Source organism: Diabrotica virgifera, chromosome 5, assembly GCF_917563875.1.
Source record: "Diabrotica virgifera virgifera chromosome 5, PGI_DIABVI_V3a".
Taxonomy (NCBI): domain Eukaryota; kingdom Metazoa; phylum Arthropoda; class Insecta; order Coleoptera; family Chrysomelidae; genus Diabrotica; species Diabrotica virgifera.
In genome coordinates this window covers 204,796,736-204,820,736 of record NC_065447.1, presented here as the reverse complement: position 1 = coordinate 204,820,736, position 24,001 = coordinate 204,796,736, and the positions used below count along the sequence as shown (strand labels likewise).

At 31.3% G+C, this 24,001-nt stretch overlaps 1 protein-coding gene across 1 annotated transcript in view; it reads left to right on the top strand.

Annotated features, from left to right (window-relative positions):
• LOC126885264 (serine protease HTRA2, mitochondrial-like) overlaps positions 1-24,001 on the top strand; it is a 74,129-nt gene that overhangs the window by 35,588 nt on the left and 14,540 nt on the right. Inside the window, exon 3 of the mRNA XM_050651751.1 lies at positions 23,204-23,387. Coding sequence (XP_050507708.1) covers positions 23,204-23,387 — 184 coding nt within the window. The remainder of the gene's footprint in view (positions 1-23,203; positions 23,388-24,001) is intronic.

Genomic DNA, 24,001 nt, shown 5'->3' with positions numbered 1-24,001 from the left:
GTGAACTCCGACTTTTTGTAGTTTGATAAAAAATGTCTTCTTGTATAGAAAATAGGCGTGTATCGATTTTCTTTGCATCTGAGTGTATTTTACAAGTAAAAAAACAATTTTAATATAAAAACGTTTACTCATCAATCTTAAAGTAAGTCTATTACATAAAGCTTTCACAAGTAGTCCATTTTCATAATATTATTATGGAACATAAAAACCGCTCATATTTACCTAAAGCTTTCCTTTCATACAACACTTGAATTTTCTCTCTAGAAAATAAAATTATGTTTTGGCAATGACAACAGCAGGAGTTACGTTAAACAGATCGTTATGATGGTAAAATATTTATTGTTTCTCACGCTAGTTCTACACACACCCTTTAGTCGCAAGTTTGATATGTTGTTGACTTTTTCTTTTTACATAGACATAAATAGTATTTCCCGTATTATATCATAAACTATATTATAAACTAAATATAATATAAACTAAAAATTCATAATACAGTTTTAAATAGTTAACTGTTTTCTAATTACTAAAAAGTAGCTTTTTGCTTTTTCTATTAGTATAGATAAGGCCTGATAGCGAAATAATGAATAAACAATATCCTATTATCTGACATTTTCTGAATTTTCGCGTATCTTATTAATGTTAACGTATCTATTTTTTATGGTAAACTAATCGATGAATATTCTAGTAGAAAATAAACATAGAATTTATACATAGTGTCCACAAAGGCCATTCAAAAGAGTAAACAACAATTTCTGGAAGTCATTTTATGACGATTTGACGTGAATCACATTATTTACGTGTGCCAGCCACACGTCAAAAATTATAATAAATTTGTATCTGAAATTTATGCGGTTACAATAAAGTAAGTTTTGTAAAACAATATTTTTCTTATTGAGTTGCTCCAGGGAGTTTGAAATACACTTTCTTGAAACAAAGAACGCGATGGCTACCCCCGCTAATTGAAATACCATCGGAAATAATACTTCAATCATCTAAGATAGTTATCGTTCACCCTGGCCTAGTTCAGTCTCTCCCAAGGTGTGTGTTCGTCTTGTCCTAATCTTAAATTTGAACTATGAAAATTCAGATGGAAGCCAACAAAACAATAGTCTAACTAATGATGTTTCTTGTTCAATAAAAATATAATAAAAGTGTGACTTATTAAATGCATTAACAAATATATTCAAACTCTTGTCAAAAACTAACAATTTTTAAATTATAGCGTTTGGTATTGGTTCGATGGTAACTTCTTGATATCGAATGGTACTGTTGTAGACTTCTTGTAGACCTCGGCAGATGTTGTGACCCTAGGCCCCTGCAGCTGGAGATGGTAGTCGTTGCAGTCTAGATGACATGGTCTTCATTGTGTCAGCCTTAGTGTAATCGCCGGCGATGCGGGCTTTATGCTTGAGGCTCCCGAAGGGAGAAAGAATTGACGTCTTTCCAAAAACTAGAAGATAAAACACAAATCAAACATCAAGAAGTAGGGAAACCAAAGTGTGCCAAGTCTGCCATTCTTTTAAGAAATGATCGAAAGAGTAGCAGAAGACAAGAATAGATTAAATGGAATTATGATTGATACTAGTTAAATAATTTGATTACTAAAAGCATATTAATAGATGACAAGAAATATCAGAACACATGCTTTTAGAAGATGGGAGGTTAGGTATAAAAATACTGTAAAAACTATTATAAAAAGCTAGGTATGCATGTAGGAATATAATGATTGTAATTAATATGATAAGATTCTTACCCCAAGAGATGATTTGATTTGGAAATAAATAGCTAGTACCAACCTGTAACTAGCTTTTATAATTTTATTAATTTTCCCCTACATTACTAATTGTCACTCTCATTGACATGACAGCACAAAGTATGAGGTGATGGACAACCATGTTCCGTATTAATAGACAGATACAGATACTTACAGAGTTTTTATTTATTTATTTATATATCTATTTATTTATAGTAATTACAAATGACCTGGCCTCTTGAGACTAATCCAGGTCGTGTCCTGATGGGATTACAATAGTTGATACATCTAATTTTTATTTGAACAATTTTTTAATTTAATTTAACTTACTAATAATGACCCTAATCTATTACTAATTCTGAAAATTACAAATTATAAATAATTCTAATAAATAATTCTAATATACAATTTTAATAAACAATTCTAAACAATTTTAGTAAACAAAATATAGCTTTTAATTTATTTTTTTTTGTTATTTTAAATTTTGTTTATTTATTTTATTTTGAAAATAATTTTTATAGTGCTTCCAGTTCTCATTCTCAGATGAGAAATGCCAGAACTATTAATCTAAAAATAGTCAGAAATAATTGTAAGTGCAGATCTATTTGACTTGTATAATATTCCCAATGGTATTTCGTTGAGCCTCAGACCCTTAGCCAAAAATATCCATTGAATTTTTTATTTTTGATTTATTTTATTTTATTTTATATTTAATATTAATTTTGAATTTTGAATTTTGAATTTTGAATTTTGAATTTTGAATTTTGAATTTTAAATTTTGAATTTTGAATTTTGAATTTTGAATTTTGAATTTTGAATTTTGAATTTTGAATTTTGAATTTTGAATTTTGAATTTTGAATTTTGAATTTTGAATTTTGAATTTTGAATTTTGAATCTTGAATTTTGAATTTTGAATTTTGAATTTTGAATTTTGAATTTTGAATTTTGAATTTTGAATTTTGAATTTTGAATTTTGAGTTTTGAATTTTAAATTTTGAATTTTGAATTTTGAATTTTGAATTTTGAATTTTAAATTTTGAATTTTGAATATTGAATTTTAAATTTTAAATTTTGAATTTTGAATTTTGAATTTTTTATTATATAAATATTTGATAAAAATAATAAACTTAAAGATAAAATCCATAACTAAATTAAAATTCATGGTGACGTTTCAATTATTACTTTAATCATCGTCAGAATAATAAGTTTCTTGAGCGGATGCATTAAAATAATTTTAAAGGAACAAACAATAATTAATGAAAACGTAAAAATGACATTGACAATCATTGGGTTAAGTCAATAATTTCAAACACGCCATGTCTTGTTGCGTGTTTAAGGGTGGCTTCAAAAGAAATATGGATAATGCCTCCTTGATGCTGAGTTCCGTTGGAGAACTTGCATGACCAATGATTGAGAAGTCCTTACGACTAATAGGGTGGTCAGAATCAGTCATATGTTGGAATACCGCTGAATTTGGAATTGTTCTTGATCGTCTTCTTAAGTGAGGAGTGACACCTAAGTGTTCGCATTATCAAGGAGGCATTATCCATATTTCTTTTGAAGCCACCCTTAAACACGCAACAAGACATGGCGTGTTTGAAATTATTGACTTAACCCAATGATTGTCAATGTCATTTTTACGTTTTCATTAATTATTGTTTGTTCCTTTAAAATTATTTTAAAGCATCCGCTCAAGAAACTTATTATTCTGACGATGATTAAAGTAATAATTGAAACGTCACCATGAATTTTAATTTAGTTATGGGTTTTATCTTTAAGTTTATTATTTTTATCAAGTTTAATGGTGTGTCCTTATCTACATATATAAATATTTATTTAGTTGGGTTAAATATTTATTTTATTCCATATTTTTATATATAATTTTAATTTTTATTTTATAATTTCTTATTCATATTCATACAGGATGGATATTTACTTGATTTCTTCTTCGTCTGATATTATATAATTCTAATTGTTTCTTTGATATTATTTCCGCTAAATATGTAAGAATATATGAGTTACTTACGTTTAGTATGTTCAGTTGATGATTTATATGAAAAGAGAGATAGTAAAAAGAAAATAACAAAAGAGGGCGCCAACGAGTTTTTAACGAAGAAAACAGGTAAAACAAATAGAAAAAGGTAATTATTAATAAGATATTAGAGAAAATAGAATAAAATAATTATTTAAAAATAAAATGGCCAAGATGTGACGTTTGTAACGTTACGCACTATTTAACAATATTATACTTCAATAAAGATATTTGGCTCCGAATTCGGTCCTAATGCATCAATTTACTTGATATTCTCATAGTATGTAGGAAATAGCTCAACAAACCCCGATAACCCCATAACCTCATAACCCCGATAATCGCTAGAGACCTTAATTCTAAGCAAACAATGTTCTATAATAAAAGTTTTTTTGAAAACTCGATAGATTTTTTTGAGTTACCCCAGAAACAGATGAACCACTCTGCAGCACTACTCTGTGGCGCCACAAAGTAGCTTTCGATGATTAGCCATAAATTCTTATGTAAATTAAACGTGCCATTCCAGACAAGCGACAGTGGCCAGCGACTGTCGCCGATCCTCGCTGCTAGTTGCGTCCATTACAAAATCATTGGAGCCACAAAATCGCCTGTCTAAGCCACTTTGTAGCTCCACGTAGCAGCGCTGCAGAGAGGGTCTGCTTCTACGGTATTGGTGATTGAAAATTTGCCATTTTCTTTGAAAAATTACACTTTGGAGGGTTTTTTTTGCAAATAACTTGAAAACTATGTATCTAACGAAAATAAGTGTAGGAAACATCTTTGTAGCATACGAAAAAAACAAGAATATTCGTTTTTGCAGAAAACTTCTAGTTGCAATACAAAGCGAGACCTGGCAGGTGAAAGGAGATTTTTATTTGAGAATGCTCGAATCGGTGCATTCAATTTGTTATATCAGAAAAATGATCGATTTTACATGTGAAAATGATGAAAACACTTTTTGTAGTGCGTGAAAAGACCTTTAAAATGAGTACATACCGTTAAATGTCGATTGCATTCAAACTAAGCGAAATAAGGTACAAAAAAATTGAACGCTAATATATTATTTTAAGAAAAAATGAGCAGTATATATATATAACCTCGCATCGACCAGAATTTAAGTACATCGTTTTCCTCCTACAATAATATGTTTTATTTTAGCGTTATTTCTATGCTTAAAAATAAACTGGTTTAAAGTGCATGGTTTTTGAAAAAAAAAATAAGATCTAATTATAGAGTGCATTTTTTAACTTTCTTATTCTACCTTTTTCCCGCGTAACTCGAAAGTGATAAAGGATACAAAAAATGATTCAGTACAAAATGTTGGGATGTTTTTGACACAAATTTTGATCTTTTCATTACTGTAGCATAAAAACTGTCAGAGATATCACTATAACTACTTAGGTTCATAGCGCGAGTATTGCCTTTCTTGAACCCTTTACCCATTTTCCTTTTAAAAACTTAAGATTTTGAATTAATGTGATCAATCTTGTTTTATGGTCCTTCAAAATTTCATTTAAAATTGTTTCTGAAAGGATATGGCATTATTAAAATGAGTTATTGTAAAAAATCCAAACAGGAATGAATTACAGTGGCGACAGTGATGTAGATTAGAATAAGTTTTGATATGACTGTTTTTCTTCAAATATCTAAATTTTGTTTTATTTAAATACCTACAATTTTAAATATTGTAAAGATTTTTCCATAATATTTGCTAAAGTTGGTATAAAACGCGCCACAAAAAGCAAGAAAGCAAAATTTTTCAAAGGTACTCTTTTGTGGCGCGTTTTATTTCAAATCTAGCATATATAGATATAGCAAATCTTTCAAAATAAGACTATAATTTTGTTTTCCATCAAAATGAAAATACATTTTTGCACCACGTAATATTGATATCAGCTCTTTTGGAGCTAGAATATTTTATCTGCTACTCATTTTTACCGCGCAGTGGCGTAGCGTGAGTGTCGGCCGCCCGGGGCGGAAGACAATTTTGCCGCCCTCTTATTTATTTATTTTAATTTATTGTATACTATACATTACATACATTAATTATAGAGAACTTTTCGGCGAGAACAGTCATCATTATTTTGCATTATACAGGTTGGATTAAATAAGAAAGTTTATCTAAGTTACAATCACGTTTATTAATACAAAAATTCTTTTAATTTAACCAATTAGATACATTGATATAACTTAGGCACTTATTACTTCAGATTAGGTACACCTTGACGGTCCAGAAAATTAAATAAAATCAATTTTTAATTAGAACTAGAACGATACTATAATGTTATAGTTTTATTTTTATTGAAAAATAATATGAGTATTTGTTAGAATGTAAAACAAAACCTCCGTCTTCAATTAAAAATTTATACGTCTACTTTTTTTAAGAGCAAAGTCTTTTATTGCACCGTCAATGTCTATCTCATCACACACCTCTTGCTCAATAGAAAAAATAGCCAAATTACTTAGTCTTAGAGTACTCATTGTCGATCTTAAATAATTTTTAATCAATTTCAATTTTGAAAAACTCATCTTACAGCTGGCATTGCTTATAGCAACTGTGAAAAATATTCGGAACATTATTAAAATATTGGGCTCCAGCTTGGATTTAACAATAAATTTAAAAAATGCAAGTGAGTCTGCATTAATCAATTTCGTTGCCTGTAGCAACGAAAGTCCGCAGTCGAAGTTTTTCCAGCTTGAAACCCTACTCGTCAATTTCGTCAGATGCGTAGTCTAGGTCTAGATTACATTCAGTGTTGTCTGGATCTAATAATATAGCCGGCGTTCCATAAGAAAACTTATCCGTTCAATTCTGTAGCTGTTGAAAACGCTCACGAATTTCTACAATAACTTTATCTAACGAACAAAACAGCTTTCGTCTCAACTCATTTTCACAAGACAAGTTATCACCTCTAGTTCCGTCATCAAAAATATGCTTTCTTGTTTTGCACCTCCGAGGTTTTATGGAAATTCGAAGATCTTCACACATATTTTTTGCATAACCTACAGCACCATTTGCCCATTCCTCTGTTTTCTGTGTCAATATCATCTGCAAAGCATTTACTTTCTGAGCACACAATCTTATGTCAAGTCCCCTTGTTTGTAAATATTTTTGTGCATCATTCACTTCATGTAGCAAAGGTTGCCACAGGCCCAAAAAACAAATAAAGGAAAATGACTGCATCGAAACTAGTAAAGCATCTGCATCTGTCCCCGTGTTTAAGCTTTCACCTGCCTCTGTTAGTTTTTCCAAAGTGACGAGAATGTCTTTGTAATGATGCCATGTCACATTTACGGTATCGCCTCTTGCACTCCACCGTATGTCTTGAATCCTTCTTTTGCCTGTAGCTGCTATCAGAACTTCCCAACGATGTATCGATGAGAAAAAAAAAGAATAGCAACGTTCTAAACTGCCGAAAAAAGTTGTGCTGATTGTTAGTAATAAACGGGTAATTTCCACAAATCAGTATAGACGTTGTTGCCAGTCGCTACAAAATATCATTCAAAGAAGGAATTCCCCGAATTCGTCACAAAATAAGTAGTGAAAAATTCCGTGCTTCTTTCAATCGGTCCAAATTTGTAGTTGCGTTAAAAATATAAAATGGTTAAAATATTTACAAAATATTTTTATTATTTATTGTTAAATTTTGCTGCCTCCAAAAAGTGCCGCCCGGGGCGGGCCGCCCCTACTACGCTACACCACTGTTACCGCGTTTAGCTCTTTTCTTATTCTTGGTATATTGTACTCGGGAACCAGCCCGTTTTAATCTATATTATATCTTCTTTTTCCTTTTTCTTCTAATGGCGCTACAACTCTATGTTAGTATTTGCCTGCTTAACAATGTTCTTCCATTCTGCCCTGTCGGATACTTTCCTTCGCCACTGCCTGATGTTCATGTTTTTAAGATCCCCCTCTATGTCGTCTATCCATATTTTACGGGAACTTCCTCTTGTTCTATTTTGTTGGGGCTTCCATCTCTGGATTACTTTTATAGCCCAATTCTGGCATTCTTTCTAGGTGATTAAGCCAGTTTAGTCTTTGTAACTTTACAGATCTAACAATATCATTAATCAACATGTAGACCAATTAGCTAAAAATTCCCTCACCCATGGAGCAGTAACCAAATATCAGCCCTGCATTCTACATAGATGCATTTGCTTGTTTAAGAACTGAACAGATGAAGAACTGGAAAACACACTGGGAAAGATACTGTAGCATATCAACAACACAATACAGTTTGATATGGTTCTTTTCATGAGCATTTTTCAGTGCGTCACAGTTTTTCGATTTCTCTCTAACGCATTAAATTGTATGTGACAGAAAAAAACGCACGTCTCTGATTACATTTTGTCGGTGACATTAATAACATTGAATCTAGTTGTCAATAGATGGCGCTAATAATATAATATTAAATAATAATAGTCTCCCGTTTTATACCGCTCACGTGGCTTTGGGAGTATAGCAGGGTAGTCTGCTATATCTAGGGCCTACGGTATACAAGGAGGGTAACAGGGCCAGTGCTACGCTTCAACCGCCTATTATTACCCCTGGTTTTACCCAAGGTACTCATTTTATTCAGGCTGAGTCGACCTGGGGCCTATAAACATTTTTAAAAATGTCTAGTTGTTCTTGCCGGCGGTAGGATTTGAACTCCGGACCATCGGCACGCTAGCCTAGCACACTACCACTCGGCTACGCCGGCTCTAATATTAAATAATATATTATTCTATATATAAAAAAAATTAATCTGTACAACTTATAAGACTATACAAATCAAAGAAAATACCATTTTATAAATGCAATAAACAAAATTGATTTGTTTTTATACCAAATTGCAAATAAAATGTGACAACTGTCAGATTTAACTAAAATGTCATGTTAGAATAAATGGCATAAATGTGTATTTATCACGGACTAACCTTTTTTTATATCATTTGTGACGCACTGAAAAATGCTAATGAAAAGAACCATACAACCGATTATTCCGGAAAAACCTTGGTATAATAATTTCACCCTCCCTCGCAAATAATTACATATCCACCATCAGTAGAATTAGATTTGGACATGCATGTTATCCTGCACATTTATTTAAAATAAACATATTAGATTCGAATGTTTGTCAAGAATTTGAGGTTAAAAGTGACTTGAACCACATATTTTTTGAATGCAAGAAGCATAAGCATCTAACCAATTACCTAATTAAAAGAATTATAGACCAGAACATCCCACTCCCTGTAAATATTCTCTTTATTCTGTCACTGAATAAAAAGAAAATTTTTGACTGGTATCTTACTTGTCACATAGTAAAATATTATTGTAATTAATTATAGGTATATGTAAAATATGTTAAAAAATATTAAAAAAAATATTAATAAAAAAATTAAACAAAAAAAATAAAAAAAAATTATTAAATTAAAAAAATCTACTATCTAAAATAATCTAATAACTAAAAAAATACAAAAAAAAATATAAAAAATACACTGCGGTGCATAAAAATTTATCCACTAAAAATTTGTTCATTTTTGATGTTTTAATTTCCTAAAGCTGTTGTCCGATTTAACTGATTTTTTACCACGTTATAGCCTTATCCATTGACAATATCGATGTAATAATATTGTTGCTAGACAGTTAAACTGTCATTGTATACCGGGTGTACGAATCAAACTGTGTTTTTTTCTCAAAGTTCGCATCACCCAGTGGACTATTCTAGCAATTATAAAACATTAAAATTAAAACCCAACTATAGCCTCAGATTTTCTTAACATTTCGTATTTCGATGAATTCGCTTATGTTGAATAATAAAAAAAAGTAAGATATTTTAACAACTGGCCATGTTCGTTATCAGTACAGGGTGTTTCTAAATAAGTGCGACAAACTTTAAGGGGTAATTTTACATGAGACAATAATGACAATTTGCTTTATAATCATATGTCCCCAAACGCTTCGTTTCCAATTTTTTCTTTATAGAAAAACAAAAAATACAAAATATTCCGAAAAGCAAAGCCGACTTTTTTTATTGTTTGAGATTTTTGGTACCTCTAACAATCTTTAAGTTATTTTGAAAAAAGCATTTTTTGCGTCATTGCGAAAGCATCTTGAGGCATACGCTTTTCAGTACTGTTTCTTTTGCCGCGTACCGTATTTTGATGGTTTTGGTAAAGGCCAAGGGTCTAGGTTAACCCAAAAAAAAAACAACTGTTGTAATGTTTACCAGAAATATACATATAATATTACTGCTATATTTACCAGTTACAACAATACAAATCAAAATATTAAGATGGACATAACACTGCCGTGCAAAACAATCGATCCACTAAAAATTTGGTCATTTTTGATGTTTCGAATTTCCTAAACCTTTTGTCCGATTTAAGCGATTTTTTACCACGTTATAGCCTTGTTCATTCACAATATCGCTGTAATAATATTATTGCTAGACAGTCAAAATATCATTGTATACCGGGTGTACGAATCAAACTGTGTTTTTTTCTCAAAGTTCGTATCACCCGGTGGATTATTCTATCATTTTATAAAATACTGAAATTACAACCCAACTATAGCCTCAGGTTTTCTTAACATTTTGTCTTTCGATTCATTCGCTTATGTTGGATAATAAAAAAGTTAGGTTCTTAACAACTGACCATGTTCGTCAACAGTACAGGGTGTTTTCTAAATAAGAGCGACAAACTTTAAGGGGTAATTGTACATGAGAAAATAATGACAATTTGCTTGATAATCATATGTCCGCAAACGCTTCGTTTCGGAGATACGGGTTTTTTAAATTTTTACAAACTGACGATTTATTTATTGCTTTAAAACCAGTTGAGATATGCAGATCTAATTCGGTGGGTTTTAAAACGTAGTTATTGCACATTTTTTGACATACAATTAAGAATTTTATATTCACCATTGGCGTGCGTACGGGTAATAATATCGGTCATAATACCCGTTTGCGCGCTACTGGTGAATATTAAATTCTTAATTGTATGTCAAAAAATGTGCATTAACTACGTCTTAAACCCCACCAAATTTTATGTGCACATCTCAACTGGTTTTAAAGCAATAAGTAAATCATCAGTTTGTAAAAAAAATTGAATATCCCGTATCTCGGAAACGAAGCGTTTGCGGACATATGATTATAAAGCAAATTGTCATTATTTTCTCATGTACTGATGACGAATATGGCCCGTTGTTAAAGTTCCTAACTTGTTTATTATCCAACATAAGCGAATGAATCGAAAGACAAAATATTAAGGAAGCTTGAGGCTATAGTTGGGTTTTAATTTCAGTATTTTATAAATGCCAGAATAGTCCACAGGGTAATGCGAACTTTGAGAAAAAAACGCAGTTTTATTTGTACACCCGGTATACAATGATAGTTTGACTGTCTAGCAACAATATTATTACAGAGATATTGTCAATGAATAAAGCTATAACGTGGTAAAAATCACTTAAATCTGAAAACGGGTTTAGGAAATTCGAAACATTAAAATTACCAAATTTTTAGTGGATCGATTTTTTTTGCACCGCAGTGTATACATTTTTTTTAATTTAAAGAAAAAAATCACTAAGAGGATTTAACCCTTAACTACAGACATCTCAATATTATCACGTAACTACAGACTCCCGGTATTTTTTACCGGTCATTATAAAATAGAGTCAAAATATAAAGTTAATAATAAAAAACAAAAACTTTTTGCATTATGTGTTTTTATGGAGTCTCTAGATATGGGAAAAATGGTAAAATGAGTGATTTTAATAATATAATGACAAGATTTTTGAAGAATAATCTATTAAAGCAGAATTTTGGTAACATTTTTGGTCTATTGAAACAAACGGCCATAAATGCTATGGACAAAAATTTAAACTTTTTTTTAACAAATAAACGTAACATAGAATCACAAAGGAAATATAAAATAGCATCCACGAAAATTTTTACATCCATGAAAAAAAATCTGCAAGGGGTAAAATTGTAATAAAATTAAATGACAATTCCATTTTTGCAAAGTGGCCTCAAAATTTTTATCTTCAAATTTAACCTTCATTGAAGGTCCAGGATGTCTTCCACAGTCCATTTCTTTACTTTTTCCCCAAAAACACAAAAAAATAATGTAAACATTTCAGATTTACAAATATAGTACTCATATAAAAATACTCCCTTAACACAGACATCCGGTAATTTTTACCGGTTAAGATTTTTGATGTGTACCAGAAAAGAAAATATTGACAATACACAATACACGCTTTGACTAGCATTGTTATACAAACTGCCCGAGAGGTACAGAGACACATGAACTTGTAAGTTGTGAGGTTACCACGAAATCCACATTTTGGGAATGCCCGCCGGTAAAAAATACCGGATGTCTGTAGTTAAGGGTTAAACCTCCGAAGGATTGAACCGGGTTGACATCTTATCGTAGTGACAAAAAAACACAAAACAAAAAACAAAACAAAAAAAAAAGAAAAAAAAATACAAGAAAGAATGCATTTATTTTGAATGATTAACATTCATATTTTTATTTGTAAAATGTATACACTATGTCCGACCCATGCAACGAAGACTATAGTAACTCAAAAACGTTACATTTGACTTACTATTATGGTATTATTCTTCTTTTTAAGCTTCATTTGGTAGAAAAGTATGGTAAATCAAGTATGAATTTTAAGGCAACCAGTAAAGCATTTGCATGTATATAGCGTGAGGCAGATAACTGGCCTGTTAGAAATATCTCGAGAACTAAAGGCAACAGAATCATGAAAATTGGAATAAAGAGGTTTTGAAGGATGATCTATTAAATGAAAATATTTTCATCTCTTTGCAACTTCCGGTTATACCGGAAGTTGCTTATAACTTCGTTTTTTTAAATGGGACACCCTATATATTTTTACATTTTTGGATTCTCTTCGATGTCTTTTTTCTTAAAATATGAGGTTTTGTAATATTATACAGGGTATTTTAAAAGATAATTACGTTTTTTTTATTAATTTTGTAGCAATATTCACACCCTGTACAATTGTAGTAATTTGACATCTAAAACTCTACTTACGTTCAAATGATTTTTAATATACTCTACTATTGTTAAGAATCGTTAGTATAGCTAAATTTTTAATTTTAGTATACAGGGTTGGTCGAAACTCGGAATGAGTATTTTCTGAGTTTTCTTAAAAGGAACACCCTGTATTTTTGTATTGTAGTGAAATGATATTTTATAGTACTTTTTTATTTTTTAAGCATTCCCTATACCTAACTGCTTTAATTTGTGAGTTAATGGTGATTCAAGCTAAACATTAATTGCAACAAAAAATACGTAAAATTTTATTAGGTTGGCCGTGAAAATACTCAATCCCAAATAATTTTTCAGAAATAAATACATATTAATCCAGACTGGTCCTTAAAATTACCAATAATGGTTTAGCTATCGAAATACCTACTTAGTTAAGATTGTTGGTGCGAATAACAATTAAGCACAAATTAAAGCAGTTAGGTATAGGGAATGCTTAAGAAATAAAAAAGTACCATTAAATATCATGTCATTACAATACTTAAATACAGGGTGTTCCATTTAGGAAAACTCAGAAAATACTCATTCCGAGTTTCGACCAACCCTGTATACTAAAATTAAAAATTTAGCTATACTAATGATTCTTAACAATAGTAGAGTATATTAAAAATCATTTGAACGTAAGTAGAGTTTTAGATGTCAAACTACTACAATTCTACAGGGTGTTAATTTTGCTACGAAATTAATAAAAAAACGTAATTATCTTTTAAAATACCCTGTATAATATTACAAAACCTCATATTTTAAGAAGGAAGACATCGAAGAGAATCCAAAAATGTAAAAATATACAGGGTGTCCCATTTAAAAAACGAAGTTATAAGCAACTTCCGGTATAACCGGAAGTTGCAAAGAGATGAAAATATTTTCATTTAATAGATCATCCTTCAAAACCCCTTTATTCCAATTTTCATGATTTTGTTGCCTTTAGTTCTCGAGATATTTCTAATAGGCCCTTTATTTGCCTCACCCTGTATAGTAAGTTTACTGACCCACACTCCTGCAGGCGAAAACCATAGTAAGTTGAGTTACTGTAGGCTTCGTTGCAAGAAACAGCGGAAGGTATTTCAAGTTTGAGTCAAACTGTTTGACTTACTATAGTTTTCTCTAGTAAGACTCTAAGTTTAGTTATTCCGATTAACTATAGAAATGTGTTTTATTGTAAATCTAGTCTAGAAAAAGTATTTTTTCGTTAACTGTTTCGACGAAAACTATAGTAGGTCTACAGAAATTAGGAAAAAAACTATTTTTTGTTATGTTTGATCTGTGAAATCCCTTAAAACCCTTTATATATAATATAACAGAAACTTAAACTTCTAAAACGTATTTCTTCCAAAGATAACGTCATTTACTGTTACTAAGTATAGAGTAAGTATGTTTTTTTCCTTAATTGCTTCGACGAAAACTATAGTAAGTCTATAAAATTTAGCAAAAAAATGTGTTTTTTGTTATGTTTGAACTATGAAACCATTTAAAACACTTTCCGTATAATATAATAGAAATTTCAGGTTGTAAGGCGTATTTCTTCCAAAGATATCGTCATTTCTTAGAGCGACCTCTTTGCGAAAAAATTTTCAAACGCGATTATCTCAGTTCAACCAAAACTGAGTTACAATAGTCCTCGTTGCATGGGTCGATCTTGATAAACATTAAGTATAATATATTTATAAAATTTATTAACATAGTATGTACATTAGCTGTAATGAGTAGGTAATATAAGAAGTAAAATATTGTAATATTATTATACTAGCCATGTTTCACTAATCGTCAATATTTTAAATACATTTACTTTTGATTGAGACTGGCTGAATGACTATAATCCAAGCCAAAAAGAAAAAGAAAAAAAAACAATATCTGCGCTCTTCATTAGTTCATCCAGCTAGTGGTTCATTTTAGTTCTCCACGAACCATCGCTCCATTCGGATGGTCCAAATATCTTCCTTAGTATTTTGCGCGCAAATGTGCTGTTGATTTTCATCAGTGGTTGCGATGGTCCACGTTTCAAATACAAACAGGGTGGGGCATTAGTGTGACAAAGTCCAATTACTCGTTTGTCGTAAGAGATACGAAAAAAAGTTATTTAGGTAAAAGTTGGGGCACACATAGTACCATAATTTAAAAATATTTTCAAATATACAGGATCGTCCGTATTGAGAGGGTGACACAAACTTATGTTTTTTTAATGGAACACCCTGTATATTTTTACATTTTTGGATTCTCCTCGATGTTTCCTTTCCTAAAATATATGGTTTTGTAGTATTATACGAGCTAGTTTAAAAGTTATTTACGTTTTTTTGTTAATTTCGTAGCAAAATCTACACCCTGTAGAATTGTAGTGATTTGACATCAAATTTTTATTTTATGTTCAAACGATTTTTAATATAGTCTACTATTGTTAAACATTAACAGTATAGCGAAAAGTTTAATTTTAGTATACAGGGTGGGTCGAAACTCGGAATGAGTATTTTCTGAGTTTTCTTAAATGGAACACCCTGTATTTAAGTATTGTAATGAAATGATATTTTATGGTACTTTTTTATTTCTTAAGCATTCCCTATACCTAAGTGCTTTAATTTGTAATTTATTCGTGATTCTTTAAGCCAAACATTAATTGTAAGAAAAATCACGTGAAATTTTATTAGGTGGCTGTGAAAATATTTAATCAAAAATAATTTTTGGAAAAGAAAATACGTCATAATCTAGTCTGATCATTAATTTATTACTATTGGATGAAATATCCAAATAAATTCGTAGTTAAGGTTGTTGGTGCGCAAAATATGTATTAATAAAAACATGCAATATGCTACCTAGTCGGCTATGGTACTAAATTTCCTTAAAAATTTGACATTATACTATTTATATAGATCCAGTTGCTTTGTTACCATTACTAATATGTATTTTTCTTATGAGAAACTGATTAATAAGATTTTGGTGCTAGTGGAATATAACAAAAATGTGCTACTAGCAATAAGAATTTTTCATCAGAAATTCCCTGATAGACGACAACTAAGAAGAGAAACGTTTAAAAATATAACGTGTGATCCAAAATTATTGTCACCATAGGTGGCTCTGAACGACAGAGATAGCTATACAGTGCATGTCTATTATTAATTCAGATATACTTTTTAGTTTACGTCAACTTTTTGACAGATACTTGTCAGTGTACGTTAAAAAACACTATAATTGAACATAAAAAGTAGCAGAGGAAGCAAAATTTAATTTTATACGAATTAAAAGGTCTTGAGATTGGGTATCATTTCAACGTGTTTTCAATCTTTATGCTTTGTTTGAAAAAGTGATCATTGATCATAACAACACTGAATATAGCCACAGTTGGCCGTGACGTCACACTCCGGCGGTCTTTCAGATTAAAACAAGACATACGTAATTTTTTGCACGGATAGCTTTGATCCCAATAATTGTGGATCGCTCGTTACTAGAACAGTTTCAATGGACTGATCACTTAGATTATGATAAATCTGCTCGAATAAAAACTATTGTAAGTGAAGAAAACAGCAATTAATTTAATCCTTAGTGTCATTGAGGATCTGCATATTAGTACAATCGTTCTTACAATCTAAGTATATAGCCTGTTGAAACCGTTTTAGTATACTTTCAAAAGTTTCTCTTTTTGGTTATCGTCTATCAGGGAATTGCTGCATGATAAATTTTTATTGCAAGTAGCGCATTTTTGTTATACTCTCCTAGCACAAAGCCATTTTAATCCGTTCCTCATTAGAAAAATTAATATTAGTAATGGTATCAAATCAACTGGAACTATATAAATAGCATAATGTCAAATGTCTAAGCATATTTTGTGTCATAGCCAACTAGGCAGAATTTTGTATGTTTGATTCATATTTTAAGCACCAACAACCTTAACTACGAATGTATTTGGATATCTCATCCAATATTAATAAATTAAGGATCAGGCTGGATTATTATGTATTTTTTTTCGAAAAATTACTTTTGATTGGATATTTTCACGGCTACACCTAATGAAATTTTATGTAATTTTTGTTGCAATTAATGTTTGTTTAAAGAATGACGAATAACTTACAAATTAAAGCACTTAGGTATAGGGAATGCTTAAGAAATAAAAAAGTACCATAAAATGTAATTTCATTACAATACTAAAATACAGGGTGTTCTATTTAAGAAAACTCAGAAAATACTCATTCCGAGTTTCGACCCACCCTGTATACTAAAATTAAACATTTCGCTACACTATTAATGATTAACAGTAGTAGACTATACTAAAAATCGTTTGAATATAAATAGAAAATTTGATGTCAAATCACTACAATTCTACAGGGTGTAGATTTTGCTACGAAATTAACAAAAAAACGTAAATAACTTTTAAACTAGCTCGTATAATATTACAAAACCATATATTTTAAGAAAGGAAACATCGAGGAGAATCCAAAAATGTAAAAATATACAGGGTGTTCCATTTAAAAAAGCAAAAGTTTGTGTCACCTTGTCAATACGGAGGCCCCTGTATATTTGAAAATATTTTTAAAATGTGATACTATGTGTGCCCCAACTTTTACCTAAATAACTTTTTTTCGTATCTCTTACGACAAACGAGTAATTGGACTTTGTCACACTAATGCCCCACCCTGTATATGACCAGTGGTCTAACTGTTTTGTAGATTCTAAGCTTAGACTCACCATTCAGTAACTTACTTTTCCTTAAAAGTATTTGTATGCATACAAGCACTTATTACTGCTAAGAATCCGTGCTTGTATTTCTTGACTGATGTTGTTGTCATTTATTATTGAGCCTAGGTAGGAAAAAGTGGAAGTGAAGCATATTCGTAGGTATGGTTGTCTACCTTCATATTCTAATGTTGATTCGACTTTGTGCACTCCATATATCGTCCCTGCCATTTCCAACTATCGAATGTGAAAAGTGGTACTTTTCAGGAGACCAAAATAACTCTTTTTTAGAGACTCCTAAATCAGCGCATTGAGAAATGGGAAAGTCTTTATATTTTTTTATGTAATGTTTAATCCTTGTTAGATTGAACACAAATTTGAACTGCTTATCATTTTTTTCTTTCCAAAAAATCACATTCGTTACTTTGCTTTTTGTATTAATCAAAGATTTGTTTCGAGTCCGATGTTTCAAAGTAGCGAATGTATAATAGCGAATAACTGAATAACTGTATAATCAAATAATGAAAATCTGTTAAAATGAAATCATAAACTACCTCACAAGAATTTCTTGGAACCGATACTGAAAGAAAATTCGCACAAATTGTAAACACGTGCATTTTGTTCTTCTCAGTAGTTTAGCACTTTCGACAGTTTACATATTATAATTGAATAACTGTTATAAATTACAACACAAACTAATAGACGGAGAGGCAGCGCTGAAAAATCTATTTGAATTTACTAAAGCTAGATTTTTCACAGTTGATTACTGTAAGTGTGTAGAGAAACATACTGCGGAGGGTCAAGCGAAACGTAGAACAGGGGCTACTGAGAGGGTATCAAAGTTGCTTTCCTACGAAGGTAATTATTTCCATTTACTAAAGCTGAAAATCAGTACACACATTCTAAATTAAATATAAATAGAAGTTATTATAGTCGGTCAGCTGTATGACGGGACAGAGCCGGTCGGTCGGCCCCAATAGTCGATTGAGGAAATAAAGCATTTTGGCTCGCAATTTTTTCGTCCAGCATGGATTTACTTGAAATTTTCGCAGAAGGTAGGGAATAGACCAAGGATAATTTTATATATCATGCCGCTTTCATACGCTAAAACCTTGGGGGTGGTTGCCACCCCATTTCGGGGGTGGCAATTTTTTATTACATTTTAACCATGCAATTCGATGGAAAAAGTGATTCTAAGAAAAAAATGTTTTTAACATTTTCTTCGTAAAACTAATATTTTTCGAGTTATTCGCGCTTGAAAATAACAGTTTTTCGACGAAAAAATCGACTTTTTTAGAGGGTTTTTTGAGAATTCCTCGAAAAATATGCATTTAATCAAAAAAACTGTAGACATTAAAATTGTATCTTCTGGCAATACAAATCAAATTATTTCCCAATAATATCTTTAAGACCAATATGAACCGAGATACGGCAAGTAAAATTAAAGTAAAATCGGTTCGTATTTTTGAACGGTAACTTTTCGGTTAGCTAAAATTTTAAAAGCTAACCAATACGACCCTTTAACCTTTAAAGGTTAGCTTTTTTCGTCAAATGCATAATTTGAAATATTCACAGCCAAATAATGCGAAAAATTTGCATTTTTAGAGGAAAACTTAAATAATCTTTTTTCAAGCATACAATCAGACCTTTCAAAAAAAAATAATAAAAAGTTTCTAGCATGAAAATTAAGCGACTTATAATCAAAAAATGTCGGTACCTGCTTTTCTCTACGAAAAATCTGTGAAAACAACGCCCTAACTACCTTCCTAATTCAAAATTGGTCTTCACCTTTCTGTAGTTCCTTTTATATTTATATTATCAATACACTCAAGGAGTTTGACCTATTTAAAATGCCTAATTTTGGAAAAATATTATATCTCACTGTGTACTGATTTTCAGTCTTAATAAATGGATTTAATTACTTTCGCAGGAAAGCAACTTTGATACCCTCTCAGTAATGAGACCCTCAAAAATGATTTTGTAGCATTTTTAAAGAGCTATAAGACAGTGTAAATTAAATTCCGTAAGATGCCTTACTTTTTAATTGGGGCGGGTTTAAAGGGCTCGAATAAGGGGGTGTTTGCTGGTAAATAGAGGTTTTAAACAGCTATATCTGGCTAACTATTCACTGTAATGAAAATCTATGCACAGCGTAATTTTAGTCATTAAAAAAGCTACAATTTAGTAGTTTATAATTTTTTTCATATCTTCAGTATTTTCGGAGATATTTTGAAGTAAAAGGTGAAAAATACCAAATTGCAAAAAATCAATTTTTCTTTAAACTCCAATTTTTCCAAAATTAGGCATTTTAAATAGGTCAAACTCCTTAAGTGTATTGATAATATACATATAAAAGGAACTACAGAAAGGTGAAGACCAATTTTGAATTAGGAAGGTAGTTAGGGGGTTGTTTTCACTGATTTTTTCGTAGAGAAAAGCAGGTACACACATTTTTCTGTAAGTCGCTTAATTTTCATGCTAGAAATTTTTTATTATTTTTTTTTAAATGTCTAATTTTATACTTGAAAAAAGATATTTTAGGGGTTCCTCGAAAAATGCAAAGTTTTCCCATTATTTGGCTTTGAATATTTCAAATTTTGCATTTGACGAGAAAAGCTAATTTTGCCATGCCGAATCTCGGTTTGAATTAGTATTAAAGATATTATAGGAAAAGAATTTGGTTTATGTTACTAAAAGATACAATTTCGATATCTACAGTTTTTTTGATTAAATGCATATTTTTCGAGGTATTCTCAAAAAACCCTCTGAAAAAGTCGATTTTTTCGTCGAAAAACTGTTATTTTCAAGCGCGAATAACTCTAAAAATGTTAGTTTTGCGAAGAAAATGTAAATAACATTTTTTTCTTAAAATCACTTTTTCCATCGAATTATATGGTTAAAATGTAATAAAAAATTCCCACCCCCGAGATGGGGTGGCAACCACCCCCAAGGTTTTAGCGTATGATAGCGGCATGATATAGAAAATGATCCTTGGACTATTCCCTACCTTCTGTGAAAATTTCAAGTAAATCCATGCTAGACGAAAAAATTGCGAGCCCAAATGCTTCATTTCCTCAATCGATTATTGTGGCCGACTGACCGGCTCGTCCCGTCATACAGCTGACCGACTATAATAACTTTTATTTATATTTAATTTAGAATGTGTGTACTGATTTTCAGCCTTAGTAAATGGAACTAATTACCTTCGTAGGAAAGCAACTTTGATACCCTCTCAGTAACCCCTGTTCTACGTTTCGCTTGACCGACCGCAGTATGTTTCTCTACACACTCACAGTAATCAACTGTGAAAATCTAGCTTTAGTAAATTCAATTAGATTTTTCAGCGCTGCCTCTTGGTCTATAACGAATGTGACACATTCGACATTAAGCGTTGTAGAAATATATACCTTTAGTTCTATTTATACAAAACAAAAGTATCGAATATACCATTTTCGTCAGTTTGCAGTCAAAAAAATGGAAAAATGTTCATATTCGATAGTTTAAACAGCATATTTCCCGCGCTCCTAATCAAGCTACAATAACGAGAATTTGCCATAAGATGTATGACGTATAATGCGAGGACAACACTAATAACACAAAACATTCCAGGAATGTTCCTAGAAGGTACACACAGGACATTGAAAACATTCCTGAAATGTCCCCAAAAGCACACGAACGTCCCTGGAAAGTCCCAGCAAAGTGCTGTGTCAGCATTTTAAACATTCCTTGAATGTCTTGTTGGAACTTTCCATGAATGTCTACGAATGTTCTTTGAACATTCACAGTATATTGTTTAGACTGAATGTCTTGTTGAAACATTCCATGAATGTTCTTAGGACATTCAAAGTATATTTTTTAGACATTCTCTGAAATATATCGTCAGTGATGTGACAATACCTCCTATATGTTTTTTCATTAGTTTTGCAGGAGACGAAGAACATTTTTTACGGTCACCTCCTGTTTTTATACGTAAGTTTTGACTTGTTTTGTAGTAAATAGATAGTTGAATTTACTACAAAACAAATCAAAAAATATATGAAAACACGAGGTGGCCCAAACAAGTTTTTCATCTCCTACAAAATTCATGAAAAAGCAGATAGGAGGTATTGTCACATCACCGACGATATACCAGAAGTACAGTAGGAAAAATGAAAGAATACCCATGAACGAACATATAAAACACGCTGTATTTTCCTGTCACCGTGTCACACAAAAAACTGGTCAACACAAGTACATGTAATAATTATTGTTACTTGCACTGGACAATTTTCTTTGTGACACGGTGACAGGAAAATACAGCGTGTTTTATATGTTCATTCATGGGTATTCTTTCATTTTTCCGACTGTATATGTAGCCATACCAAATAATACATCCTTGATAAATATAAACATTTTTATTGCACAAAATCTTGTCATATATTTTTTTCCATAATCATCACTACGATGACGATTCATTGTATTGAATTGTTCATTAGAATTACAATCTGGTCATAACTCTGACCAATGAGCAATTTTAATTTAACCTAAATTACTACTGTTCCTTAAAATGAAGAGCTTACCCCATAGCGTCTCTTATCTAATCTAACAGGCACACAAGCACTATGCCTGCTTTTCTAACCACACTATTCTAACATACACAGACACACAAGCATTATGCTCTGATTTTCACTATCACTCAAACTAGTTCAAAATGCTTTGTCCTCTTCAATCTTCTAGTTTGCCCAGTAGTATCCAGGAGCTGGATTTCCTCAATATTCTTGTAGGTACTTACGAAGTTGTTGCTTGTGACTTCCAACTTTACTCCAACTTTAAAAACAAATTCAGCTGTAAAATATTTATGTGCCTGAAGTCTTTTGTATGCTTTCATCTATAATATCTATAATAGTAATTTGGTGGAATGCACTTTATGGTAAAATCCAATTCTGACTGAATTGTATATGGATCTAAATCCCCAATTATTTTCAGCTTCAATAAATATCTAAAACAATAAAAGAAATAATGTTACTGCTTGCAAAATTCATCAATATTGATAAATATCGGAGAAAAATGAACATTGATAAAAATTGTTTGCCCTACCTTTCTCCAAACATCTGGTGTCTCCAATAATAATTTCCTTAAATAATCACTTTGCAGTGTGGTAAAGTTTATAAAGTTCACAAAATACAGCAAACGAAATCCAAATGAATCCAAAATATGACGATAAACAGTGAAATGATGAAATGAAATGTATTACAAACATAACCTCTGTAACCTGTATGCCATGCCAACCAGAACCAGAAGTCACGTGGTTTGGATTGCCTAAATACATATACACGCGCAGCAAATTTGAAAATGTATGCAAATTGAATAGTAAATGGCCTCTCTTAAAATATAGGACATTGGTAGTATGTTCATAGAATGTCTTGTGGTAACATTCCACGAATAACAATCAGATATTCACCGAATGTTCCTTGAATGTCCAGTACATTCAAACATTAATAGAACTTTGATAGTACATTCCTGGAATGTTTTGTGTTGTTAGGGAAGGTATCTAATCTGAAAAACCCGATTTTTCACATTCGATAGTTGGAAATGGTAGGGACGATATTTTGTTTTGTTTTGTTTTAATTTATTATTAAAATTTATATTATATCACTTTCACTATATTAGTATACCTACAATTTGGATTTCACGGTATAATCTAACCACCTTGTGTTTCCAGATAAGCTGCGTTAATCGTCCCGCCCAAGACCTGGGGTTGAAAAATGACTCGATGTCGTACATCCAGACGGACGCCGCGATTACATTCGGAAATTCGGGAGGGCCTCTGGTGAATTTAGATGGCAACGTTATAGGAATCAACAATCTCCGGCTGACGTCCGGAATATCCTTCGCTATTCCCGTAGGTGAGTGCACTCATTACGTAATTGAATTCCTAGTTAACTTCGGTGTTTGTGTGTATATATAGCCGAAGTTGCGGTAACAATGGTTAGTTTTAATCAAGAGGTATAATGATAAAATTATGTGACCTGATTAGACATTTTAATGCGTTTAAACGATTTGTTTCTATTATTATCTCTACAGTATATGGCATCTTTAATGGAAATTAACCACAATTTTAGTTGGAAATACTTTTATTTTGACGTTTCGATTTCCACTTCGGAAATTGTTCTCAAAATACAACTTAAACAAATAACTATTTTGTTTTACTACTTGGTAATATAGTCGAACCCGCTTATTCCAATAGCCTTCGTGCCAAACAAAAATATTCATATAACCGGGATATTCTAATAACTGATCATTGGTGGCTAGTAGTGTTGCCCAAATGCAAGACCAAGACGAGACTTAGATAGTTTTGGTCTTGGTCTTGCAACCGTACACCTGGTCTTGGTCTTGGTCTTGGTATTGCGCTCCAGGTCTTGGTCTTGATCTTGGTTTTGCAACAAGAGTCTTGCAAGTCTCGCAGTTGCCCATATAAAGTAATAGAGAAGGTAAATTTTAAGCTTGAATTATTTATTCG